At 43.1% G+C, this 26,224-nt stretch overlaps 1 protein-coding gene across 3 annotated transcripts in view; it reads left to right on the forward strand.

Annotated features, from left to right (window-relative positions):
- The first annotated feature begins 938 nt into the window (after nucleotides 1-938).
- The window catches only part of phc2b (polyhomeotic homolog 2b), a 41,055-nt gene continuing 15,769 nt past the window's right edge, over nucleotides 939-26,224 (forward strand). For 2 of the 3 annotated variants that reach the window (XR_014569667.1, XM_083771823.1), the window contains exons 1-7: nucleotides 939-1,070; nucleotides 17,964-18,261; nucleotides 20,335-20,496; nucleotides 20,743-20,820; nucleotides 21,480-21,641; nucleotides 23,250-23,372; nucleotides 24,346-24,640. Coding sequence is in view for 2 of the 3 variants with exons in the window: in XM_083771823.1 (XP_083627949.1) it covers nucleotides 18,022-18,261; nucleotides 20,335-20,496; nucleotides 20,743-20,820; nucleotides 21,480-21,641; nucleotides 23,250-23,372; nucleotides 24,346-24,640 (1,060 nt within the window). In the remaining variant the exon portion in view is untranslated. Of the gene's footprint in view, nucleotides 1,071-1,379; nucleotides 1,398-17,963; nucleotides 18,262-20,334; nucleotides 20,497-20,742; nucleotides 20,821-21,479; nucleotides 21,642-23,249; nucleotides 23,373-24,345; nucleotides 24,641-26,224 lie in introns of those variants that run through there. The other variant, XM_083771824.1, reaches the window with a different exon arrangement.

Genomic DNA, 26,224 nt, shown 5'->3' on the forward strand with positions numbered 1-26,224 from the left:
TCTCTTTTTTATTTTGATTATGAGTGGGTATCGTCCTAATTCTGCCCTGCATGCATTATTTGGTGTTTTTCGCTGGGTACGGAGAATGGATTTGCAGAGTTCTGTGTGTAGGGTCTCGGTTTGGTGTTTATCCCATTTTTCAAGATCATGGTTTCCATAGAGGGAAATTGTTTCTATCACAGAGTCCAGTATTTTAAACCAGGTTTTAATTGGGATGTCTATTTTTATGTTTCTTTTGATGGCATAGAATGCCCGTCTTGCCTTGTCTCTCAGGTCCTTTACAGCTTGGTTGTAGTTCCCTGTGCTGCTGATGTTTAGGCCAAGGTAGGTATAGTTTTTTGTTTGTTCTAGTGGGATTGTATTTAGGAAAAATTGGTGGTTTTGGCGGCTGGGCCTTTTTTGAAATATCATGATTTTAGTCTTAGTTAGGTTCACTGTCAGGGCCCATGTCTGGGAGAATTTGTGTAGGAGATCAAGTTGCTGCTGTAGTCCTTCCTTGGTTGGGGACAGCAGCAGCAGGTCATCTGCACACACACACACACGCACACACACACGCACACACGCACACGCGCACACGCACACACGCACACACGCGCACACGCGCGCACACACACACACACACACACACACACACACACACACACACACACACACACACACACACACACACACACACACACACACACACACACACACACACACACACACACACACACAATTGAGCAAACAACCTAGACAAGAGTTAAATCCCCCTTTGTTACTATGGAGATCATGACAGTTAGCTGGGATTTGACAGGGGATGGAGAGGGGCGGGGGGGTCCGATGAGACGGGGGCGGGGTCAAATACCGCAATTCCTCCGGCCATTGGACGAGCGTGGTCACGTGAGTCACGGGTTCCTCTCTCTCACCCCTGCTCCGCCACTGTAGCTGGTTCATTCCAAGACTGTCGGATAAATAAAAAATCCACCAACCACAATCATCCAGAAATGGTGTAGAATATCAGGGAAACAGAGTGTGCAGCAGTGCCAGGAGCACCCGGAGGAGTACCCCACAAGGCCTACCGCCGAAAGGTATGGCGTTTAAAAACACATTGATTTCAAGACATTCAAGTGCATGTTGTGCCTCTCAGGCGGCCTTGAGACTCCCCCAAGGCTTGCATGACGACCAAATGGTCGTAGCCTTGCCTAGTGTGTCGGAACGCCGTTGAGTTGATCCAGTCTATAAGATTAAGATCCTAATCTGATCGATCGCCCCTCTCCGCGGCGCAGACACACATCAACACGTTTAGCTTGATCGCTAACGTCAACGCGTTTATCGCTAACCAACCGTAGTCCACTCCGCAGCGTCTACTGGTCAGAGAGGCTCTACGGAACTTGCACTAGTACTAGTAGTAAAAAGTAAGCCTTTGCTGTGTATGTGTGTGTGTGTGTGTTTGTGAGAAGTTGCTGTAACGGGAGGCTGTCTAATATGAACGGTACTACGGTACTGTTAATTCTGAGGATGTATGTACTTGGTGGTTGAACCCCATGCACTTTGAATTCGGAAGTGGGGTGGAAAATTGTCTTTTGAGAGGTTTCAACTTTGTCCTTTGGGTCACGACCCTTTAGATGGGGGAGGGGCCTTGCTATTTTGACAAGTGCACACTCTCATCTCTGTAGTGGGCACTGGGCAGGGGGCATGGTAGATTTGGAGCAATGTGCCCATGTATTTTCACTGACCCAAATGTAACCAAAACAACATGAATGGATCTAATGAACCCCCTGTAATCCATTGTTCACTCAAGCATGTGTTTGTGTATGACAGTCACTACACGCCCCCTGCCATCATCTACCAACAGTCAGCCTGAACTCTGGAGAAGTGTGTTTGAACAGTAATTTTCTTATCGAATGAATGAATAGGCTCAACGGTGACTGTCCCCATAGAAGCTTCTAGAATTTCCATAAGGCTTCGGAGGTTAATTGCAGTGAGCCTGTTTTATCCGCTCAATATGACAGCAAGGCTATTATTACGGGATACAGTGTCTCCCTCGGGACCTTAGGTCAGACAGTGCTGGGAGAATCAGCTAAACACAATTCTTACCACTTTCATCCACATAGCACTGCAGTAGCTGAAGCTTGTCTAGTGCAATCCAGTACAATACGTTGATATATTTAGATAATATATTGCTATTTATTAGGTATAAATGCTTTGGGCTGTGATTGAATTGTGTGTGTGTGTGTGTGTGTGGCAGTGATGGGCAAGCTACTTGGAAAATGTAGTAAGCTACACTACCAGTTACTCTCTATTAAATATAGCTCAACTACAACGAAGCTATCCCCAGATAATTGTAGCAAGCTACACTATAAGCTACATGGCAAAAGTAGCTAGCTACATGGACACTACTCTTTTTTTAAATATTTTTTATCAACTTCATGATCAAGTTTCCACCGAACAAATGCTGGCAAAAATGCTGAGTTTGATTGTTTATTAAAAAACAAACTGGAAACAAGCCCTCTGTCTGGCTTTTGGTGTCAACTTTTTCACATTTACTTGTATTAATGTACCTTGCGGTGTCAGGAGCCGGCTGATTCATGTGTTCAGTGTTGGGAAAGTTCTTTTTTTTTACTAACTATAGTTCAGTTCACAATAAAGATTTTTTAAAGGAACTAATTCAGTTCATAATTCAACATTTTGAACTAAAGTTCATGGTTCCAAAAAATGAACGATTGTAACATATAGCTTTTGTTGAAAGCTACGTCACTACTTGGGTCTAAAAATAGCTACACTACAAAAAACGCTACTTGGTTCAAAAGGAGCTAAGCTACCATCAAGCTACTGATAAATGTAGTTAAGCTATGTAGCTTCGCTACTTGTAGCTAGCTACTGCCCAACACTGGTGTGTGGGGGGGGGGGGGGCGTGTACTGTACAGTATATTTACAGTAAATAGTGATCTTATCAATACAGGGCTCAAGTCCATACATTTCAAGTAGGGACTTTCCGACTTCACTGCCTGGGATGTTATCATGGGGCAATTATGATGATTGATTAATGTAATGATTATATAATACTATATTGATATCGGCTAAAATGTACATGAGATACTTTTGCATGGCTTGGTAAATAAAGTAGAAAGAGATGTAGTCTGCACACTCTTTTGTAGCTCCCACATGAATTTCTATTTAGATATAAGGATGACAACGTTTCGACCCCCTATGCGTCTTTGTCGGGTAAAAAAAGTCCAATCCTTAGGCATGTGCAAACTGCCATGTCTAATGTTACAATATCATTTTTGTTGTAGGCCTAATATGACAGGATAATTTCTGTGCCAATCCTTCTTATTGCATAGGCTTAATTAAGGCTTTGATATCGAAATTGAGAAGTGGTGAAGTAGTTGAGGGAGGATGGCATGGTGAAAGCGTTTCCATGTTGATATGAAAGGTTTTTGCTTTTTGTTTATGTTTGAGCGCCTGGCTGTCTGCTAGGCTTATTTTACAATTGGCATGCGTTTAAATTAGATTTGTGAATACAAAATACAGTACATTTAGTGCTGCTCATTGAAATACCTCTCCATCCCTCCTACGCACCAGCTTCCCTACTGCAAATAGTAATTTAAATTAACAGCTGTGGTTATAAAAAGCCATTATGTTATTTTTCCATCATCATTCCCACTCACTACAGTATGTCATTGTAATGTTACTGGTGTGTTGAGTAGGGCTGGCTGGCCCCAAATATTCGGATGGTCATTTAACAGGTTGCTATTATTCAAACAATGATTTCAGTATTCAAATGTTTCAGCCGCTGGCTGTTTGTGGATGTTTTGCCTAGTGTTGTGTGTGTGAGTGAAGCTAAAAAGATACAGGGACAGCCCTGAGTAAGCTGCTTTTTAAAAATTTTACTTTGTTTCAACAGTGAAGGTCAATGAACAGAAATTTCCAAAGAGTTGTTGACACCACTAGCATCTATTCACTGATGTTGAATACTTTGGAATAGTGCATGACTTGCTCACTGTAAGTTGGTGAGTTCAGATCAGGTCATCATTGTTTACTTTTCTGAACTGAAAATCATCTTCCACTGTATCTTCCATCCATCCATCTGCAACCGCTTAGCCGTAGTTGGGTCGCGGGGGCAACAGCTCCACCAGTGTTCCAGACTTTCCTCTCCAGAGCAACATTAGTTGCGAGACGTTCCAAGGCCAGTGAGTCGATGTGTTTCCTCGAACTGCGCCTTTGTCTGCCCCGGGTCTTATCTCCTCCCAGTGTATTTTACAGATCTTTATTGTTACATCCCATGATACAGTACAATAGTATACAAGTAGTAGTAGTAGTATACAAGTAAATAAAGTCATAACATGATCTAAATAGTACTAAACTAGAAAAGGTGCGCTATAATAAGCCAATGTGAAAAGGGTGCCATTTCTTCTTACGCCTTTGATGGCAATTGGATGATTTGAGGCAATTTGTGCCAAAAATCCATCTGTTGGTGGCGCTATAACAGGCCAATGTGAAAGATTTCACATAAATTGCACGCTGCGTTAGTGCGTTCATGATTTGAGGTTTTTTGTTCAAAACGGGCCAATCCTGTAAACTTTGAAAGCCAATGTTGGGCAATCAGGATGGAATATGAAATATCGGACAGATCTGTGTTGAGCACATGACTATAGAGATACTGTGTAACGATTTGCAGAATATCTGGACAAAATATGACGGAGTAATATCAACATGTGTTTTATAAAAGTCGGCCTCCTGGTGGCGCTATAACAGGCCAATGTGAAAAGGGTGGGATATATTCCTCAGCCTAGTAGGAACGTCTGTGAAAGATCAATCTCACAGGCCTGGTGACGCTATAACAGGCTGTTCTGGAACATTTGGGGCAGAGGTTTATCGTTGGCATCCAGGGAGTGTGTGCAAAGTTTGGCATCGACCGGGTTAAGACTCATGGTGGTTTTGTGTTTTTATCACATTTATTTTATTATAATATATTTTGGTGTTAATCAAACTGTCACAAAACAGGAACTCGTACCACAGAAACTTTATTGTGGCCGATTATCAAGCTGTATCCACAATGATTCTCTGATAATGTTCACTGTTATCTCTTGGCCTAGCTGATCCTTTCATGTCATGACCTCGAGTCAGACAGATAGGGTGGCAGGTCCACAGCTGACACATTAACATAAATCTAGTGTGAAGCTTTTCTGATGAGGCAAAGAAAGCACTTTCACGTGTTCTTCACTGCTGCTCATGCCTTGTTTATTTTTGCCCTTGCATACGAAGCAGCCTGCATTTGATTGCCTTGATAGAGCGGTCCTGATTGAAGCAAGTTGCTAATATCATGGCTTTGGAGGTATTTATAGATCTGAGAAAGAAGCTTTTGTCTTTCTGCCTGCTCCCCTCCCCTCTTTCTGCCAGTTTTCTCTGCATGTTTATTTTCGTAGCTATTATTAGAGTCACATGGATGGATGTTTAAATTGTCCAGGATTTTAGAACTCTTGACACAACGGGATAGGGGTTGCATCCCACAGATGTAGGCAATGTCTAAAATGAACCTCAACAGAAAAAGACCAAGGTTTGCTGGGGACCATCTAGTTCTAGTGTGATAGTTTGTTGCGTTTTTGTGTGTGGCTGCTGGGGCTGGAATGAACACACACACACACACACACACACACACACACACACACACACACACACACACACACACACACACACACACACACACACACACACACACACACACACACGCGGGTGCACACAAACACACACACTCACACACGGAGGCACACACGTACACGGTCACAGGCACGTGTTCAGAAAGCTGTGTACATGTACCTGGAATGTGGCCAGCCAGGGTCTCTTTTGTATTGGCCTACTCAGCTGTGTAAGATGGAGTGCATCTGAATCAGATGTCTCAATTACAGCTATCAGGCGGATCTGGCCGGGCAATCATGGGTATCTGTTAGTTATGTTACGTATTCCAACAAAGGCTGCGTGGCCTGCTTTAGTTGTGTTTGGTCATAGCCAGGACCCTTCAGCCATCTTCAACTCGTCAGGGTATATCCTACTCCTCATGCTTAACCACTCAAGTTAGAATACTGATTTTAAGAGTGGGATGGTTTATATTATTGACTGCTAGTCTAAAACGATGGACTTAATGTTGGCTGGCACACAGCAATGGTGTTTTTTTTCTTTCTCAGTTTCCCCCCCTCTCCCCCTTTTTCTTTCAATTTGCTATTATCCCTATTATTACTATAACCCCTACAGTTGGTCATATGGGAGGGTTTAGAAGAGCACAGTTTGAATCCTCCAATTGCCAGGAGCTTAATTCTGTGTCACCCGACAGTGAGGAATTTCACTGGGAGGGCATAACGCATGCAGAATAACATGCTATCCGACCCAGTCTTCTCCCTGTTGGAACAGGTAGATACCCTGACCAGTCGCTAGTGCAGGCAAGAACAGAGACTGCCCTCCCCGCCCGGTTCCTTGAATACAGCCAGAGCACCCAGCCAAGGCGGGATGCACCCATAGACTGTAAAAAATATGGACAAAGCGTTCCCCGGGTCTAACATGAACGTAAAATGAAGCCTGTCAGTCCTTGAATTGTAAATCGCCATCTTTCTAGATCCGTTTTGGCCCAGCTGGCCATTGGCTGGCCCAGACAATGAGGCTGGGCGGCTTCTTCTTCTTAGTTGGTTTTTATTTTGACTCGAGTGGGTGGGGAATCCCGATCATAGACTGTAACGGTAGCCACACCCCTCAGAACATACGCGACTTTATGGTCATTTGTTTAATAAATGGGACCATAATTTTCCAAAAAGAATATTATGACATTAGAAATGAGACTTTAAACTAGTGACTGGAAGCAGAAAGTATTCATGACCATGTTTATTAAGGTAATACAGTCTAGGTGAAGTTGGGCCCAAATACATGGACTTCTATCTCAACTCAAGACTCACCTCTTCACTCTTGCTTTTAGTTGAGTTTTACTATGCACGTTCCTACCCTGCCCTGACTGATTGCTGCATGTGGTGTTTTTATTTGTTTTTATTTATTTTATGTTCTTATATTCAATTTTGTTCTTTGCCATTGTTCTATCATTTTAACTACTTGTGTTTTATTGTATTATATTTTTGTGTCCTGCCCTGTGAAGCACTTTGAGCTGCATTTATGTATGAAAGGTGCTATACAAATAAAGTTTATTATTATTAGTATTATTATGGGGCTATGGGTTTTTTTGGGCCCAATGACAGCGCCACAACAGGCCATTATATGAACTTTCAGGAAATCCCGATTTCCTTAGTGGCTTCAAGGACTGTCTAAAGAGGACAAGAAGCGAAGACCGTAAGGGTGCCGCCATGTTGCTCACATGGTGCTCCATGGAAGGAAAAAAACATGCGCAGTTGCAGACCAAGGAAGCTGAACGTGGAAGTGTTGGCTGCATATAGCCCATTGCGCATGTTTCTTTCCTTCCATGGAGCACCATGGCGGCGCCCTTACGGTCTTCGCTTCCCGTCCTCTTTATACAGTCCTTGAGTGGTGATGGGTATTTTATCCCATCATGATAAAAAATGACAGGGGGGACTGTAAGCCCCTGTAACTGAATCTAAAGATAATAGCTTCGTTTCGCAAAAGGCTAGAAGCTGCGAGCTGCTCCGGAACAGAACCAAAATGCTCCGGAAGGCTCACAATACATTTACTTTTAGGAGTAATCCCATTACAATACTTATACTTAACTTTAGCTTTTACCAAAATACTTTAAGTAAATAGCCAATATGAACAGGAAGGATTACCCCATAACCAAAATATTACCTTATTTCCCCCCCAAGGAGAGAAGTCCAGGCAGAGCGAGGTTTTTAGTCGTTTTATATCATCGTTTCAGAGAGAAATAGAACAGGATTCACAAACACAGCTTAATTTACAATCCAATAAAGAGCCAGCTCCCGTGAGGGATCTGGTAGGTTGGGTTTCTCTCTACCGTCTCCCAAAATGGAATCCGGTATATATACTTTACAATACAAAATGGAGGATGGTACAAAGCCGACGTGGCACAACGAGGAGTTCTGGGCACTTGATGGAATAATACTGGATGAAATGGAAAATTACAAAACACAGAGGTCGATCTAGGCCTCAAAGGATGAATTTGTCAGGGAAGGGGGTGCCGGCCCGGTTGCTATGGCACCCGGCTGATAAGATAGCCATGCGAGGTCAAATTCATGTAGGGAGACAGAGACTGTACAACACTAACTAAGCGCCAAAAGACAGCGTGAAGTCACAGGGGTAACCAGATTAAAAGGGTCAAAAGGTCAAAGGAAATGATCAATCAAGCATAAAATATATAAACAGAAATTATCTATCAAGTGGCTTCACAAAATATCTGTCTGACTGCCCCCCTGGATGCACCACAGACAGAGGATTCAAATCCCTACACACTGCAGAGTTGTTCCCCTTCACCTCCCAGATGCCCCTCTGAGTGGTTCATTCATTCACAGTGCTGATATTATTAAACCAGTCGTCTGTGTGGGTTAAATGTGATCAAATGCTCCTCACAGATTTTTTTTTATTTTAGAATGAATTGACATCGTTTGTGTATTTGGCTTCCTGCTTAAGCCTAATTTATGAGCTGTTATGTCAAAGTGTTGAAAATAACCGATTTTCACGTGAAATGTAATCTTCAAAATCGGTTATTTTGAAGCCACATGTTAATCATGTCATCATTCTACTGAAGGGAGGAAATTGAAATTATATTGACTTGTTAAACATGCTTGCCCAAACAGTTTCCAGTTCTCCAGGACATGCTCGGCATATAGTTCATCTCCACCTTTAATCATGACGCATACACAGTTCTTTTGGGGAAACAAACACAATTGATGATGGACCTTTGAAATCTGACAGCCCGGGGCCCCAAGTAGCCAAGACATACTTGGGTAAACAGAAATGAGAGATACAAAAAGCTGGTAAATCCCTACACTGCAGAGTTGTACAGGAAGATTTCCCCTGCACCTCCCAAATGCCCCTCATACAGTGATTCATTCATTCAGAGTGCTGAGATTATTAGACCAGTAGTCTGTGTGGGTTGTATGATCAAATGCCGCTCCTCACAGAAAAACAATTATTTAAAAATGAATTGACACTATTTGTCATGTATTTGGTTTCCTGCTTAAACCTAATTTGTGATCCGTGATCCGTTATGTCAAAGTGTTGAGATTATAACCGAAGTGAAATGTAATCTTTAGAATCTGTTCTTTTAGACGAGCCACATCATCGTGTTAATCATGCCATTACTCTACTGAAGGGAGGAATTTTAAATGATATTTGACTTGTTAAACATGCTTGCCCAAACGGTTTCCAGTTCTCCAGGACATTCTCTGCCTATAATCTCCATCTTTACTCATGACACATGCACAGTTCTTTTGGGGAAACAAACGCTAACCTGCAGCTTTTAGCTGCATCTCCATTTAAAATAATCTGCCTAGGGCTTCAGTTTGTACAGGCCATTTATTTTCTTTTAGCCAGCTCTCCAGAAGAGCTTATTAGGGTGTTAGTGTTCTCAGAATTGATGATGCGTCTAGCTATTGTGCTGAAGGAGGGGTTTGTTTGTATTGGAGACCTATGCATTACCAGCCCTTTGTATCTCTCATTTCTGTTTACCCAAGTAAGTCTTGGCTACTTGAGGCCCCGGGCTGTCAGATTTTAAAGGTCCATCATCAATGTCTCATATCAAACCGAGACACATCAATCCCTATTCTTTCCACCCTAATCTGAATTTCTGCCCCCCCCCCCCCCCCCCCCCCGCCGCCCATAGTCTCCTCCGCCAGCTAATCTATATGCTAATGGCTAGATTATAATCAATGGGGTTCGTGCATGGGTGGCCCCAATCAATACACTAGCACATGACTGGCTACATTTCATATCCTGTTGGGTAGAAACCAGGGGGGCAGTCAGACAGATATTTTGTGAAGCCTGAAACTCCTGAAAGTTCATATAATGGCCTGTTGTGGCGCTGTCACTGGACCCAAAAAAACCCATAGCCCCATAGAAGTGTATTTGGGCCCAACTTCACCTAGACTGTATTACCTTAATAAACATGGTCATGAATACTTTCTGCTTCCAGTCACTAGTTTAAAGTCTCATTTCTAATGTCATAATATTCTTTTTGGAAAATTATGGTCCCATTTATAAAATAAATGACCATAAAGTCGCGTATGTTCTGAGGGGCGTGGCTACCGTTACAGTCTATGATCGGGAGTCCCCACCCACTCGAGTCAAAATAAAAACCAACGGAGAAGAAGGGGGGAAGTCCCGCCTTGTTGTCTGGGAAGCCAATGGCCAGCTGGGCCCAAACGGAGCCAGCCAATGGCCAGCTGGGCCCAAACGGATCTAGAAAGATGGCGACTTACAGTGCAGGAATAACAGGCTTCATTTTACGTCCATGTTAGACCCGGGGAACGCTTTGTCCATATTTTTTACAGTCTATGGTAGAAACCTGGTCACAAGCACTTGGTAAATATTTTCATTGGTTCAATATTTCTTAAACCCACAGACACTTATCCACTTTCACTTTTGAACATCCTATATTAAAATTGGCTTATGGGTACTATAGGGATGGAGCTCGAAACCCGATACCTGAAAAGACTCGATAACAAGCTTATTGAGTATGGTATCAATAAGCATTGGGCGTATCAAGCCCGTTATCGAGCCCATGACATGTTTTTTTAAAGAATCAAGACGAGGGGCGATCAAGAAATAAATCTAATTACTCAGCTGGCACAAAAATGTCGGTCTAAAAGTGTATTGATACTTGACAACCAGTGCTGTCCGGGTAAACAAAATTACGCTTTTAAAGTGATGGTATTCACATTAACCAGTTTACAGTTCCCACAAGATGATAGAAAATAGGGTCAGGAGAGGGTTGGGGTTAGGTTTAGGTGTGCTGCCCCGTGCTTGCGGTTATGGTAGGGTGAGGGTTTGGGGTAGGTTGTCGTTCGGACCAATGGTATGTCGGACCAAACGCATGCACCCCAGTTCTGCGCCAGGTCAGCCCTGTTTCCTTCCTTCTTCCCTGGGGGTGTCCATCTGAGGGCCACTTGGACTCTGACATAACTACGCCCATATAGGCAGGACATGGCAGGACCATGACTCGGACATAAACAAACACTATACGCCCATATTATATAGACAGGAGGACCACGGCCATCCAGCCACGTCAAGATGACTCCGACAAACACAAACAAACCCTGATGCGTCCACATAATATAGGCATGTATGGACATCTGGTTGTCCGGAGCCACGTATCCGACCGCTATGCCAATATATGGGCATACATGGAGAATACAAGGTTTTCACCCAACAGCGATGATATGTCCAAACTCACTCCAGACAGTTAATGTGGAGGAGTAGAAGGACCATAAGTATGCTATTATCAGGCCATTTCCCCAGCTGGTTTATCTCTAGCCCCTTGCACAAAAACAAAAGCAGTACCATTTTACTTTTTGATGGGCAGATTGTCATTCCATTGCTTTTCTTCTTTACACCCCCCCCCCCCCCCCCAATAATGAGATGGCTTTTCATCTTTTCCCCATCAATTTATATATAATTACGGCATTAAGCTGGACCTGATGATTTGGCTAATCCTTTAGTCGCCACAGATTTAGTCGCATTTAGTAGGTAATGGCCTGGGTTATTTTAGAGAGCCATAATTGTTGGTAATCCCTCTGGCTCAATTGCATCTCAAAATGTAGATTACAGTCTAACTGCAATGATAATCGGTTAGATTCCCTAACTGTTCTAGACTTTGATCTAGGCTAAACAATATAAAACGGCAGATTATTTGTGAAAAATGTATGACATGCATTTAGAAAACCAGGTCTGTACATGCAAATTACCCAACCTATGTTCTAGCCTCATGTCAAATACAGTATAAGAACAATGTCGATATTAACTCCTTTGTGTGTTGTCCAGACATCTGGAAGAGGGCATCGAGCCACTCGATATGTTTAACAGCTAAACTGAAAATTTAAGACTTCTCCCCAAAACTGTTTATTAGCCAAAGTAGGTGAATAATATAAATACAAATCACACCCATGTGATTTGTTGTCGTACATCATCCAATAAAAAATGAATATACTTCTTCATGAATTAATTTGTCAATTTATGTTATTATCTTTTAACCATGATACAATGTTTAAAAAAACCTCATCTTTTCACCATGACCATGTAAGATGACCATCGAATTTATGTGATATATAAGCCCCGAGCTGAATTAAAACAGTTGCACTGTGTTTAGAAAAGACGATTTGCTCGTCCACATATGCGTACATTTTCCTTTCATTGTCAACGGCAAATGGGACTAGAGTTCAGGACAAAAAAAGATTTATTCCAAGGACAGTTTGAATTTAGCAGCATTTTGCTTAGTGACTGGTGTTGAACCTGAATAATCTGTCAAATATCCTGAGTCTGTTGTACCACTCAAAATGCCAATCATTTCTGATTATTATATATATTTTGTCATGCAGTGACTATTTAAGAGGGTTGAATATCAAAAAATGGTGATTATTTTCCACATTAATATGTGATGGTGGCTCTCAAAATTCAGTATTCTGGCAGAAGGGGGAGGGGAGACGGAGTAAATTCATTACCATCATCTTCATTAGAGAGGGATCCGCTGACCCAATCAGCGCGCTGCGCTTCACACAGGGATTCCATAGGCACCCCGTTGGCTGTCGCTAGGATACCAGATAATCAGGAGGCAGGCCGCGGCCTGGTTGGTGGAGTAGAGTGTTGATGCTGGGACGAGGAGCTAACTGTGTATCTGTGTGAATGCGTGTGTGTGTGTGTGTGAGCGCACACATTGGGGTGTGTGGGGGGGGTGTTAGACAACCGGGGCAGAGGGGGTTTTGGAAATCCAGTACTCAAAACACTCGCTCACTCGCTGGCTCAGTCACAACAAGCCGGAGACTCAGACAGACAAAGAGGAGCAGGAGGACCGTAGAGGAGGACAGCACAGTCCCTGGGGATGGGGCATCATACCCCTGCATCGCGTTGGGGGAGCCAGAGGAGGTAGGGGGGAAAACACCAGGGTTAAGGGGTGGGGGGGGGCTTTGTCTCAGCAGCAGCAGAGTAACCCTCTCTCAGCATCATTCAAAGCCAATATCATGCACTGTGTGCTCTCTTTGCTATCGATCTACTGTATTTTGACAAATGTGCACCTATGTTAATGTGGGCTGTTGTATGTGTCTAGGAGGGGACTTAAGGGATGGATGCTGATGGAGCTTGCACTTGCTTATACTAGGGCTCTTAGTGTTGTAGAGACAGCCAGTCTGTCTCCCCCCCCCCCCCCCCCCCTGCCTCTGTCCTAACAGCTCTTGCAGGCTATTGACTATGTAGATCCTCAGACGAACATCAGACAGCCGCTTATTATTACTGTATACAGTCTCATCATGCCGGCTTGAGCAGACCACAAGATCAATAAGTATTTTCAAGTATTAGTATTTGTTGGTGCCCAAGCATTTACAGTTTGACACGTATCTTTTTTTTTAAAGAGAGGAGGCGAGAGAGGCCTGCCTGCCTGCCACCATGCCCTCTTGTCATTCTCAGTGGGTTCACCAGCTCTCAAGGTGTACCAGATTTGGCGCACCCATTTAATGAAAACGTTAGTCTCAGCCAGAATTTTCAAGCTTTTCAAAGGGGGCGGGGGGGTTCTCCTTAGCTCTCCTGCACTGATGGATGAGTGACTCGTCTCTGAGAGACAGGGAGGAGGAGGGGGGGGGGGGGGGGGGGCAGGAGGCATCATTACCAGAGGGGATTCCCTCCTCTCACCCCCACATCCCCTCACAACACGATGTGGCAATGACAACCAGACGATGGCTAAAATGACCACATACAACATGCAGGGAGAGCCATGATTGGGGATGATGATGTATACAGCCATAGAAAAATAAAACGTGCTCGAGCCAGACTGGATGTCAGCCATCAGTTTTTCACTATAAGACTTAATTATAGGTCGGAGGCACGTTCATATGTTGTGAAATGTAGAATCCAGTACAGAACTAATGCAACACTGATGTTATGGTTTCTTTGTTTTTCGCTCATTGTGGATGTATGATTCCCATTAGTGGTTTTATTGTATTTCCAAATCTGATTGCATTGAATTTTTCTTTTGGTTAGTTTTCATATGGCGCTTAGGGTGTGTGTGTGTGTGTGTGTGTGTGTGTGTGTGTGTGTGTGTGTGTGTGTGTGTGTGTGTGTGTCTGTGTCAAGTACATTTTGTTTCACTTTCACTAAAAGGGTACACATACTTACTAAGCCTTCATTTCCGAGTAACTGAAAGTAACCTTGCTTTTCTGGTATGAAATGTTGACAAATTGTCTGCTGCTTTTCAGGCTTGTCTGGTTATGCCGTTTTTATAGGAGCAGCACATTATTATCACCACACAGAGCATTTTCTGAAAGTGGGCTATATATCTGTCCCACATGTCTTAATTTCACTTGAAATAGAATACTGATGAGGTAGGGGGGGTTGGGGTGGCTTAGGAATTGCAGCACGGCAGCGTTGCTTCTCATTTAATTACTTCCATCGCGCCCTCTCTCCCCATTCCCAAACCCCTTTAATATCCATAACCCACCCACTCAGCCCACATTCGCATCCCCCTCTCTCAAGTCTCTACCCAGCAACCTCCAGCCCTTTTAACTTTACACCTCACCTATACCGCTCTAGGCCCAGAGGCTAGAAATGCCACCCTCCCGTTTTTCTGTGTCTCGAGACATGCTCTGTAGTCTGTACTAGCATCAGCTGTTTGAACCCCCACCATCAATTCCATAACCACCCACACTCTCTATTAGCACAAGTATCTTTCTCTCTTTCCCTCGCACGCACTCTGCGTGCGAGGGAACACACACACACACACACACACACAGTGTTTGACAACCTAACCACCACTACCTCATCTGCTTGATGACCTAGTCCTAGAACACTCTTTTTATTCTAGTTACTAGAACTATAATCTAGTATACTCATACTGAGGTCACACCAGCCCATGTTCTTCCTTATCCCATTTGTTCCAACCGTTTAAACCATCCATCTCTTTCTCTCTATCTCTTTCTCTCTCTCATTTGTAAGCCCTTGCTTACAGATTCCATCTCCTCATTTCCTATCCAATCACGTCTATAACATCAACTATCACTCCGTCCGTCTGAGGCCTTCCATCTGCTGACAACAAGCATGGAGACCCCCCCCCCCCCCCCTGTGATAAAGGATAGGGTACCAAGGGGCCATACTTAAAAAGGCTTTTACAAGGCGGCCCTAAATCTTCTACCCTCCTCATTCTCACACGCTTTTAGTTTTGATGGCTGACAAATGGGTTCAGGACAGGAAGGCCGCCGCTTTCTCATGCCAGACAGTTCTTTTTGTCTTGTTACTTTCTTTGGTCATGTCTCGGTATGCTGCTTTTGTATTAGCTGTGTGCAGGACATTAATGTTTGGATAAATACTTTACATTTGGTGTTGGAAAGAAACCTATAACTTAAGCGAGAGTAGACCAACATTGTTCGATTAAGAACTGAGTCCAGGTGAAAATTTTAACTTTGACCGGCGTAATTTTTACTCGTGGGGGAGGGGTTTGTTTATTGCCATAAGAACCCCTGGCACAGCAACCCACCACCACCAGCACCAACAACAACAACAATAACCCTTTTCCGCTATTAACATTCACCAAATGTAGTGTGCTTGTTTTGAGTTAAATAGCCCTGTAATTTTTCTCTGAAGTCACTGGCATTCATTAGCTTTGAAAGCATGCATTCTTTTGTGCTTCTCAAACTCACCCTGCTTTTTGGATCGGATCCAGTCCACTTTTTATCCATGCAAGTCAAAACACCTTGTATAGTGTTTCAAAAAAGTGACCTGCAATCCTGTAGGTCGGACTACCAAGATGGTTTATTTAAACTGGATGGATCTCAAATTAGATTTCACTCCTCTGGTATTAATTTAACTGTGAAAACAAACAGGCTTCAAGAGGTCCATTAATTTGTGTTTGTGTGCGTGACGGTGTGCATGTGCATGTGCGTGCCCGTGTGCGTGCGCATGGCACGTGTTGTGTGGGGTAAGAAAAGCAATTCAGGAGAAGTAAATCCACTATGCAATATTGCTATGAGAAGAGAATGAGTTTTCAAACCAGGTCAATTTGTCCCGTCACAACATTTGTGGTAAATGCATGTAATTAATAGCTTTATTATTATTAATACGTATTATTTTTATTGTATTATTTTACAATGAACTTGACAGCATGGCATTGTCAGTTCATCTAAAGAGAGCACGCTTCAGTGCTTGCTTCAGTTGTGGAATGAAAGGAGTGGTTATTTTTGCAGGACTATGTGCTATTTCTGTAGAAAGGGGAAACATACACAGGTAATGGTAATTTTGCCTCTGGCCCTCAGGGGGGTGGGAGGAGACTTTCAGGGAGACGTTTCATCATAATTCTGTAGAATACACATACGGTATTCAGAGATACTCTCACATGCACGTGCCTGCACATTATTTGTTTCATTAACAATAAATAAATATCCTTTACACTTACACTAAGTAAACTGCACGGATGCATAATACTTTATAGCTCATATGATCTTAAATGCCCGACTCTCTGTATGTATGATTGTGTGTGTATGTACTTTACGTAAGGAGCAGTTTAGGCACTAGCTTTAATTTATAAGCTCACACACAACGCGTTGCCAAATGTGAGTTAGTAGATCTGCTTTTTTCCGAACATTTTAAAAATTCTTAATTTTTTTAAATAAATCTTCTCTTAGATTGGCGTCCGCGGCCAAATATACAGTGTATACATTTGTGGCGTCCTTGACATGACGTTTGAGAACCACTGCCCTAATGGGGACACACTTTCTCCTGTGCCTACAAATACCATGTGGCTTCCTCAGAGCTCAGCTAGACTTGTTTTTGTCGTCTGTGACTGAAGTACATTAAGTGTACTTGTGGTCTGAAATGTCAAACATTTACTTCTGACCCTGTCCATCTGACAAAGACATAACATTCTTCTCCTCTTGATCAAAGACGGCCTGAATTTTGGCTTGGAATTGCAGGTATTTTACATGATTTATTTTATTCCCACTTAAAATGGAGGAGATTCCCCACACAGCGATGTTAATCAGCCAGTGAGAATGTTGGAACACTGCCTGGAAATGCTGTGATGGACTGTGATCTCTCTCCTCTCTACAGAGCATTTAGGGTTAGGGTTTCTCTACAACGCTATGAGTCTATGTTAATCTATAGACTACTTATCATACAGTCATACGTCATATGACGGACTGTCTCACACTGAAAATGGCAGATCTATAAGCTTGCAGTGTAGAGTGACTGAGCTTGTATTTAGACTATTTTCTGTATTCATCATATATCGTATACTGGGCTTAATAATTGTAATTTCAACATTTTCATTCAAATCTGTGATTTGTACTTGAAAATGAAAAGGTGATTTTCAGAAGTAAGTTGACTCCTGGTGCAGAATTCTAATGTGTCTTGCCTGTAGGCATTAGCAGAAGAAAAACAGTAGCTTAACATTCCACACAGCAACGGCTTCCTCCATAGGAGCTTTCAAATACAGATTGGTTTAATTTATTGGAGAAAAAAGCTTCATCACTGCCAGGCCGAAACGGGTGTACCAGATAAGACATTAAACAAACTAAACCTTTATTGATCTCTGGAGGGAGATTCAGGTCATAGCAGCACCAGTGCACCACCAGTAAGAATGTAACCCAGGGACCAAACCAAGATAAATAAGAGAGAATAGAAATTGAGCCTATATTCTGGCACTAGACATTTGCACTGCGTCCATGAAGGAGAGTACCATTATATACAGTCAGTGTCAATAAATATAAATGTTCAGATAATAATAAGAATGTCACTAAACACATCCATTGCCAATAAATATATGAGTAGCTTATATGTTATGTATTGTACAGTATGAATGATGTGTCCTTCCGTTCCTCCAGGCACCGGAGAGCCATTCAGAAGAGCCGGGGGTCAAAGGTGAGAAGAGCAGAGGGTACCATGGAGAGTGAGCCGGGGACCCCTGCCTCTACGACGGGCAGCACAGGGACCACAACCACCCCCAGCACCAATACCAGCACAAGCAGCACCGCTGCCAGCAGCAGCAGCACCACTACCAGCAGTTCTAATAGTAGTAGTACTGCTAGTAGTAGTACTACTAGTACTAGTACTACCATGGGAAGACAGGCAATACCTCAGATATCCGTCTACAGTGGGATTTCTGACCGACAGACAGTTCAGGTATGTTCCTTCTGCATGAAAAATGTGTGGCATGTGTTGTCTCATGCACTAACAATCCAGCACAGGCACACTTAAGTGTTGTGCTTCTACTGCCCTCTGTTGGTACATTTCGAGCCATCCTTCCCAGAGCAGTAGGTGGATTTGCACCACTCTCCTCTTCCATGAATCAAGACGGCAGGTATTTGAATTCCACAGCCTTCTGATGAAACTATCGTGTTAAAGTAGTAGTGCATGTCGAATGCAAAGATTATGTTTTAAAGTTTAGTTTGTTTGCACAAAAACAGAACAAGTAGCATAATGGAAAAAAAGGTAAATTATGCTGTGAGATACAAACTTAAATACCAGTGCCGTCGCTACGTGTACGCGCAATACACACTGCGGATAGGGAAACCCTCCGAGGGGGGAAACAAAATGTGCCAAAAAGTGTCAAGCTGACCCTTCTAATAACAAATTTCTCTGTGGCTCTGCCGCGTAATAATGCACGCCCATGTGTGCGTCCTTACAAATGGCGAAAGTAGCCAATCTGCATAGATAACGCAGCACTCTCAGGGGGGACGGGGGGACGGACAAATATATGCGAATGGGGCAACCAAATCGTCAGCGGCGTCCCTGCTAAATCCAAAAAGGTTGCTTGAGCTCTGAGGACCCTATTTTCGGCAGTCCCTTACTCCTTATCCCTAAACTTCTTTGCACTTTTCTACTATTTTGAAAAACATTAGTTAATAGTGATGTAGATAGCCTAGTTGTAGATAGCCTAGTTGAACAAAGGAAAAAAGGTTTTTCAAAATAGTAAAAGAAAAAAGGCAAATAAGTTTAGGGATAAGAGGTAGAGCACTGGTGAAAATCGGGCCCTGAGACTTATCTCCATTATCCTCTGTTGTAGTGCTCTTGACCCCCTAGAATGATCCCCTTCCACGTCGGGGGTCACCCTGCTTTTTATGCTGTGACAATGCCACTCTGGCCTGGTGGATCCTCTTTCCAGCAATTAAGTCATTGAAGTCATTGTCATCCAGCAGCAGCACACTCAGCCTAAAGCCACAGCGGTCGTTTAAGATCAGCAAGGGCTTGCAAAAATGTGTCTACTACGTACAGAATCCTCTCATCTTGTTCCCCATGAGGTTTGGGTCTGGGTGGTTTTAAAATCCATTAGGCCACAGGTCAAAGTTGCACTCTGGTTGCCTGGCAACCAGGCGGAGGCTGTCATTCAATGTCAGGGATGGCGGGTGAATAGACAAGAGAGACATTCTGGTGCACGATGAGTTCTGTTCCTGGTAAAGAAGGGATCATTCATTCTGTGACCCCTTCCCTGCAATTACCTACTTGAGAAAATATACATTTCTCAACACTGAATGAATGGAGCAGGTTATCTTCAGTCTCTTTGCTCTTACCTGGGAAAAGCTATACATATTGTTTAGACATTGTTGACATGTTGTCTAACCTGTCTAGACTATTTTCTTTTTACATTTTTGACATATCTAACCTGTCTAGAGTCTAGACATTGTTAGAGATTTTTGTAGACATTTTTGACATGTCTAACCTGCCTAGACGTTGTTAGCGATTTTTGTAGACATTTTTGACATGTCTAACCTTTCTAGACATTTTTGTAGACATTTTCCTGCGGTCCACCTGAATGTGTTTTCAATTTCATAACTTAAACTTGACAATAGTGTCTCTGATTCTGACTTTGAACAAAATATAAATTTCACACAGAATTGTCTCTGTCAGCAATAAATGTAATAAATGTGTGACATGCTGTTACATGAAGTCTGAAGTCAAAATCTGTAACTTAGCTGGGAGGGAAATCATCAAAATTGTTCACTGGAAAGGTATCATTTTGAACATACCATGCCAAAAATCTAAAACCAAGTACATAATTGTTGTGATATTTAAATATTAAATCCCAGTTTATAGGCATTTTAAGCTCTCGGCAGCCATCGTGGACGCCATCTTGAAAATGATGCCTTTCCAGAGCGAACATTTTCCCCTAAATCAATGAGGTGGATTAACTGTTGCAGCCCTGCTGCCACTCGACCAACTCCACAGTCACACTGTCGTGTTTGTCCCTTTCTGAAGGTGATCCAGCAGGCCTTGCATGGCCGTCCCAACACGGCGGCGCAGTACCTGCAGCAGATGTACGCGGCGCAGCAGCAGCACCTCATGCTGCAGACCGCAGCGCTGCAGCAGCAGCACAACCTCAGCGCCGCTCAGCTCCAGAGCCTGGCCGCCGTGCAGCAGGTCAGCACCAGGCCTTTCACTATTATTACATTTAGTTGAGATAATCGTAAAAGTATTTTTGCCTAATCGTCAATCACTTCCAAGTTACTTACTGAATTTGACAGCTACATTTAAAGTAATTCGACCAGTAATTCACAGACAGTCATGTGCAGACTTGGATATAATCAAATTGTTATGTTTTGACTGGAGGTTTATTTACTGTATGCTGCCATTAACGAGCTCTTGCCCTCTGTCTAACTGCACCAGGCCAGTATTGCTGCAGGCAGACAAAGTGTCTCCCAGAACAGCACTTCATCACAACAAACGGGATCCTCTCAGGCTACGGTGAGGGAAATCTACAGTCTTGCACGCTCAGTTTGACACAGGGCTGTTAGTGGTCCGATCTGTTACGAGCTCCGATGCTCTCACAAGCCCTCAACGCGTCGAGATGCGACGTGTTGTGAGCTTGTAGATCGGCTTTTGTCTGTGTTTTTGCCAAGCATCATCGTACGGCGAAAAATAACCTGGGGCTTAACCCATTCTGAACGGGCACCCATTTTGGTGTTAGCATCATGTCGTGCTTTAGCTATTTAAAAATAGCAGATCTACAAGCTCATATCGCGCCACGAGCTTGTAGGTCTGCTATTTTTTTTAAATCGAAGAACGACTGACATAGAAACACGGCTTTATCAGAAAACTGTAAGGATGTAGAAGACGTTTATAGAATCTGATCTCAGGTCAGAACGGGTTAAGTGGTTAATCAGACTAATTCATTTAAGTCTGATTATAAAATAAATCTATTAGAATGTTTTTACGTCAATTCGTGACGATAATGAATCTACAAGTAAAATTAAAAAAAAAAAAAAAGGATCTTACTGCAGTCAGTTCTGGGATAATTTGATTACCTCTGTCGAACACAGTAGTCTGCTGTTCATGCGTTTTCTCAACAGATGTTTACAAACCTCGTCCCTCTATTCTCCATTGTACATGTTTCCCCCAATCAGATCAACCTGACCACCTCTCCAGCTGCAGCCCAGCTGATCAGCCGAGCGCAGAGCATCGGCTCCGCCCCCCCCGTCACTATTTCCCAGGCCGTGCTGCTGGGCAGCCCCTCCAGCACCACCCTCACTGCCAGCCAGGCACACATGTACCTCCGTGCACAGATGGTGAGACACTGACAGCAGCAGCCAGGGCACCAGGGCATCATGCCCGCTGGCGCTTGTACACAACCACTTAGCTCTATTCTGCCCTACAAAGCCAAAGTGCAGTAGTAACTAAGATGATAAATGGGTTTAAAAGTGTTTCAACTGGTCAGCCAAATGAGATATTGGCATATAAGTGATATTACATGCAAGCGCTGTGTGCACGCAAGCGAGCGCACAAACTCCAACCTTTGTCCTCTTGTATGCAGAATGCATGCGTAAATAACATATATATATATATATACAGTATGCTCTAGCTAGGTTGTTTCCAACCCTTTTCCCTTTCCGCCCTACGTTTATTTTCTTTACATCTGACAAACGCTGATGCACACACACACACACACACACACACACACACACACACACACGTACACATATATGCACACATTTGTGTTAACCACTACATACTGTATATACTTCCCTTATGATCAATAGCAAGTAGATCAGCTATTTTTTAAGCTTTTTTGAATAATATTGAGTAAAAATGTTTTCTATACGACAGCTTTGACTGATATCACATTGAGAACATACAGTTAGACAGTGGATGAAAGAGACATTTTGGACTGCAAGGGGAGACTGGTACCTCAGGGTACGAGCTCACAAGATTTCTTGTGGAGACTTGGTGTGTGCATGTGTCGTGTGTTGGCCACTCAATGTGTATTTGCCATAGGAGATGAGAGTTTGTGCGGTTTTCATGTCACTACTCTGGCAGCCCCGCCTTGTTGTTGTTGTTAATGAGTTTCACCCGACTGGTCCTGCAGGATTAATTACAAACACGAGGAAGAGAGTGCGGAATTTGCTTGCATGGGTTACATTTACTTTTCGTGCTTTTTCAGTAGGTGATCTAAAAAGACATAGATGGTAGGAATGTAGTGCCTGTATACAACATAGGAACTTGGAAGGCATGGGCGTTCACTTACAGGACAGACCCATTTTGGTTGATATTGTAGTTTATATCATATCTGTCCCTAATGTGCTGAGGCCACTTCAAGCTTTTGTTTCTGGCTGTTTATCCTGTTGAGTTGTTTAAAGCCCCCACATTTAAGCAAGAAGTAAAGGCATTTTCAGTGCTCTGTCCACCATATTCTCATATTGCTGGATGGCTGCCAGATCAGCATTAGTTGAGCCTAATTTATGTTCAGTACGCCTAAAATGGCTAACCTACAACATGAATCAGTATGAATCCGGCTTTTGCTGGCACTTTGGGTACAGTTGTGGCTGTAGTCCTTCTGGCAGACATGGGGGCGGGGGTGACACGCAGCAAAGGTCGTCTGGATTGGGACTCGAACCCGCGACACACTGGCAAGATGAATTACCATTCTAGGTGCACAGATGGCTACGCCAGCCACCTGGTCCAGAAGTTATTTTTAGAGTTTGTTTTACGGATGATTTAGTGTTCCACTCAGGGGGGCAGTCTACAGTCTATGGTTCCACTGCATGGTTCATTGTGCACTGGTATCATGTAGCGATTATAGCGGATCTACAAGCTCACTGTGTGTGTGTGTGTGTGTGTGTGTGTGTGTGTGTGTGTGTGTGTGTGCGTGTGTCTCTCTCCCCCCCCCCCCCCCCCAGGCCCAGCAGAGCAACCTCGTCCAGGTGGCCAGGAGTCTGGGCCGGGCCGTTCCTCTCTCTCCACAGCTCATCTTCACACCAACCGCAACGGTGACGGCCGTACAATCAGAGAGCTGCTCACAGGTAAGCAGCTGGCTCAATGACTGAAAAAACAGTGAAGACAGTTTAGAATAATAGATGTTCCATGTAGGGGAAAAAATATAATTTATAAGGTAATTAAAAAAAACAATAATCTATCGCTATTTTGGGCATGCCATTATAGATGATTTTCCAAAATATATTTGTGAGAATAGCAGATCTACAAGCTCACAATACAGTGTGCTTGTATTATAATATTATATAATAGGTTATTATATTTAGTTTAGAAACGACACTAAATGCTTTAAGCACTAGACTACAGTATATTTTGCCCAATGGCAAATTGATAAAATAGAAGATCTAGAATCTCAACATGGCTCATCGCAACGTGTTGTGAGCTGATAAAGCTGCCAATTAATTATTTATGTATTCATTTTCATTTTTTGAATGAGATGCCCAAAATGGGTTTTCCAGGTTGAAAGTGGCTCAGAATATTCAGTAATCTAAAACTGTATTATTGTAGTAACATTAACGTGCACTAGAGGGCATCATATGGCAGGCAGAATCAGATGCTAATGGAAAATATTAATGTGAGCATTTATGTGATGAAACTAACTTAAATCTTGAAAATTACAATTTCTCTGTCATAGTTTTTCCTAATAAGTACACATAAAGCATCATCTCTGTCTCAGATAGGTAAAAAAGCACACTATATTTTCATTACATCAACAGAGGAACTCGATGTATAGATATTTATTTAATATAGAGCCAAAACAGAAAAGTCACCTGCATAGAGCCCCGGTGGGCTTTGCTCAACAGAATATGGAGTTTTAAGTGGTTAAATGATCATCCCACCCAGTTCCAACTAATCTGTGCATCCAACAATCCTCCTGTCCATGTGTACAGTATCTCTTAGTGTAGAACCAGATCAACAATTCTGTCTACTGTCCTTGCGTCCCTCCTGTAGAGCCAGGTCCAGAACATCAACAATCCTCCTGTCCCTTGTGTATCTCTGCAGAACCAGGTCCAGAACCTGGCTATTCGCGGCCAGCAGGGGGCCCCCATGTCCTCCTCTCAGACCCAGAGTCTGCAGGCACTGAGCTTGAAGCAGACCCCTGTCCCCATCCAGCCCGCCTCATTGATCAAGAATGTCAGCCAGGGGTCCCAGCAGCAGGGCTCTGTAGGGGGGAGGTCTGCCTCCTCTGACAGCCTCATTGAAGGAGGGAGGAAAGGGGAGAACACTGGGCCGGCGGTCGCCATAAACATGAGTCGCAGTGTCACAGCCGTCGGCACACAGCCGCTTATTGCTCCAGGTATGTAGAACTTCAAAACGGCTATACCGCATTATTATCGTGTTTTGATGAATTGGCATTTTTACTAGACAATCCGGTTAGACACATACAAGTCCCTTCAGTTTTTATTTTATTGATCTATAAATGGTCAAGGTCAGCAGCCAATAGTGGCCAGCGGATGGAGAAGCTAGTTTCCTACTTGAAGTCTTTTTGCTTTGATAGAGATTTACAGTTCATGGTTATGTTATCAGTAGTATCAAGTATGATACAAGAGATAAAAAGAGATTACTTCTAAGAGTCCACTCGCTATTCTTAGCTGGTATGTGGGGTTTTTTGTATGCAGAGATAAAACTAAATATTCACTGCTGTGGCTCTTTGCTGTCATTTTCATTGGCTGATACATCAAAACTGCCAAATGGTCTGCAAACCAATGCACTCCCACTCCCTTTATGTAGCAGATGTACACTTGAAGCCTCAAATTATCCTTGGGGCTTCGGGCAGTCATCACATATAGAAGCTGCATGCCCCTGTGTTTACAGTAAGATAAGAATAGAGAGTTGTTGTTCCAACTTCTGCTTTTTGATAGATTTTTCCACTGTATATACGTGTGGCATGTCTGGACCTGCACCACACATAACCACACACTCACTCACTCACTACTGTGTGTTAGAAGAGCGAAGGAGAGTGTGGCTGATCCTGTCTGGAACATTACACTCTGCGCATTGCCTTGCTTCCCCCATGATTTCATCCCCTGCATCAGAGGTGCATTTTATTGTCCCTTTGACACTTATTATACATCGCAACCCCCACTACAAGGCTTATTTTATAAATATATTATAACAAGTGCTCACATTGCGGGGAGCTTGTGGATCATCTGTTTTAGCTACTTTTGATCATTCCTTTTAGGGACACTAGGCAGATTATGTGCAGATTATGATTTTGTTACCCAATTAACCAATTAGGCCTAGGTTATTTTCAAGGATTTTCAATGACTGACATACCCAACGTCAATCCTGAATAGCTCCACAACTGTAAGGTCTAACATTACAAGTTACAACAGTAAGGTCTGGATACACAATCTTGGTGTCTATAGATGGATAGATACCACCTGGGAGAATGCAGATAAAATTTCAGCAGGCCAGAGTTACAGCAGAAATTCAAAGGTGTACCTTGGTCCAACTCTGAATTGCACCTCCAAATGCCATTTAGCCAGCAGAAATGTCTAAATTGTGCCAAATGGATTTATTTTGCCTAAAAACAGGGATGGATTCTGAATGTAAAATACTACTGATTTTCATTACAAGAGAAAATGTTATACCGTATTATGAAATTGTAACCAAAACTTCATGATTGCTAAGCTGTGAAAAACACCACCACACATGAGCCTTTGTAGACCAGTTATTGTGTGCCTGTAAAGGCCTATTCATAGTCTAGATTTTCGGTGGTGAGGTGACCACCGCTCCGGTGGTGAGCTGACCACCGGAGCTGAAATAACGTTGAGCGGTGGTGAGTAAAAACAGAGAAGGGCTGGAGCGGTGGCGGTGGTTTGCTCTTCACCGTGGCTCGTGACGTCATGTTGTAGTTGTAGGTCGTCACCCCACCACC

Source organism: Protomyctophum parallelum (genome assembly GCF_964188405.1).
Source record: "Protomyctophum parallelum genome assembly, chromosome: 8".
Taxonomy (NCBI): Eukaryota; Metazoa; Chordata; class Actinopteri; order Myctophiformes; family Myctophidae; genus Protomyctophum; species Protomyctophum parallelum.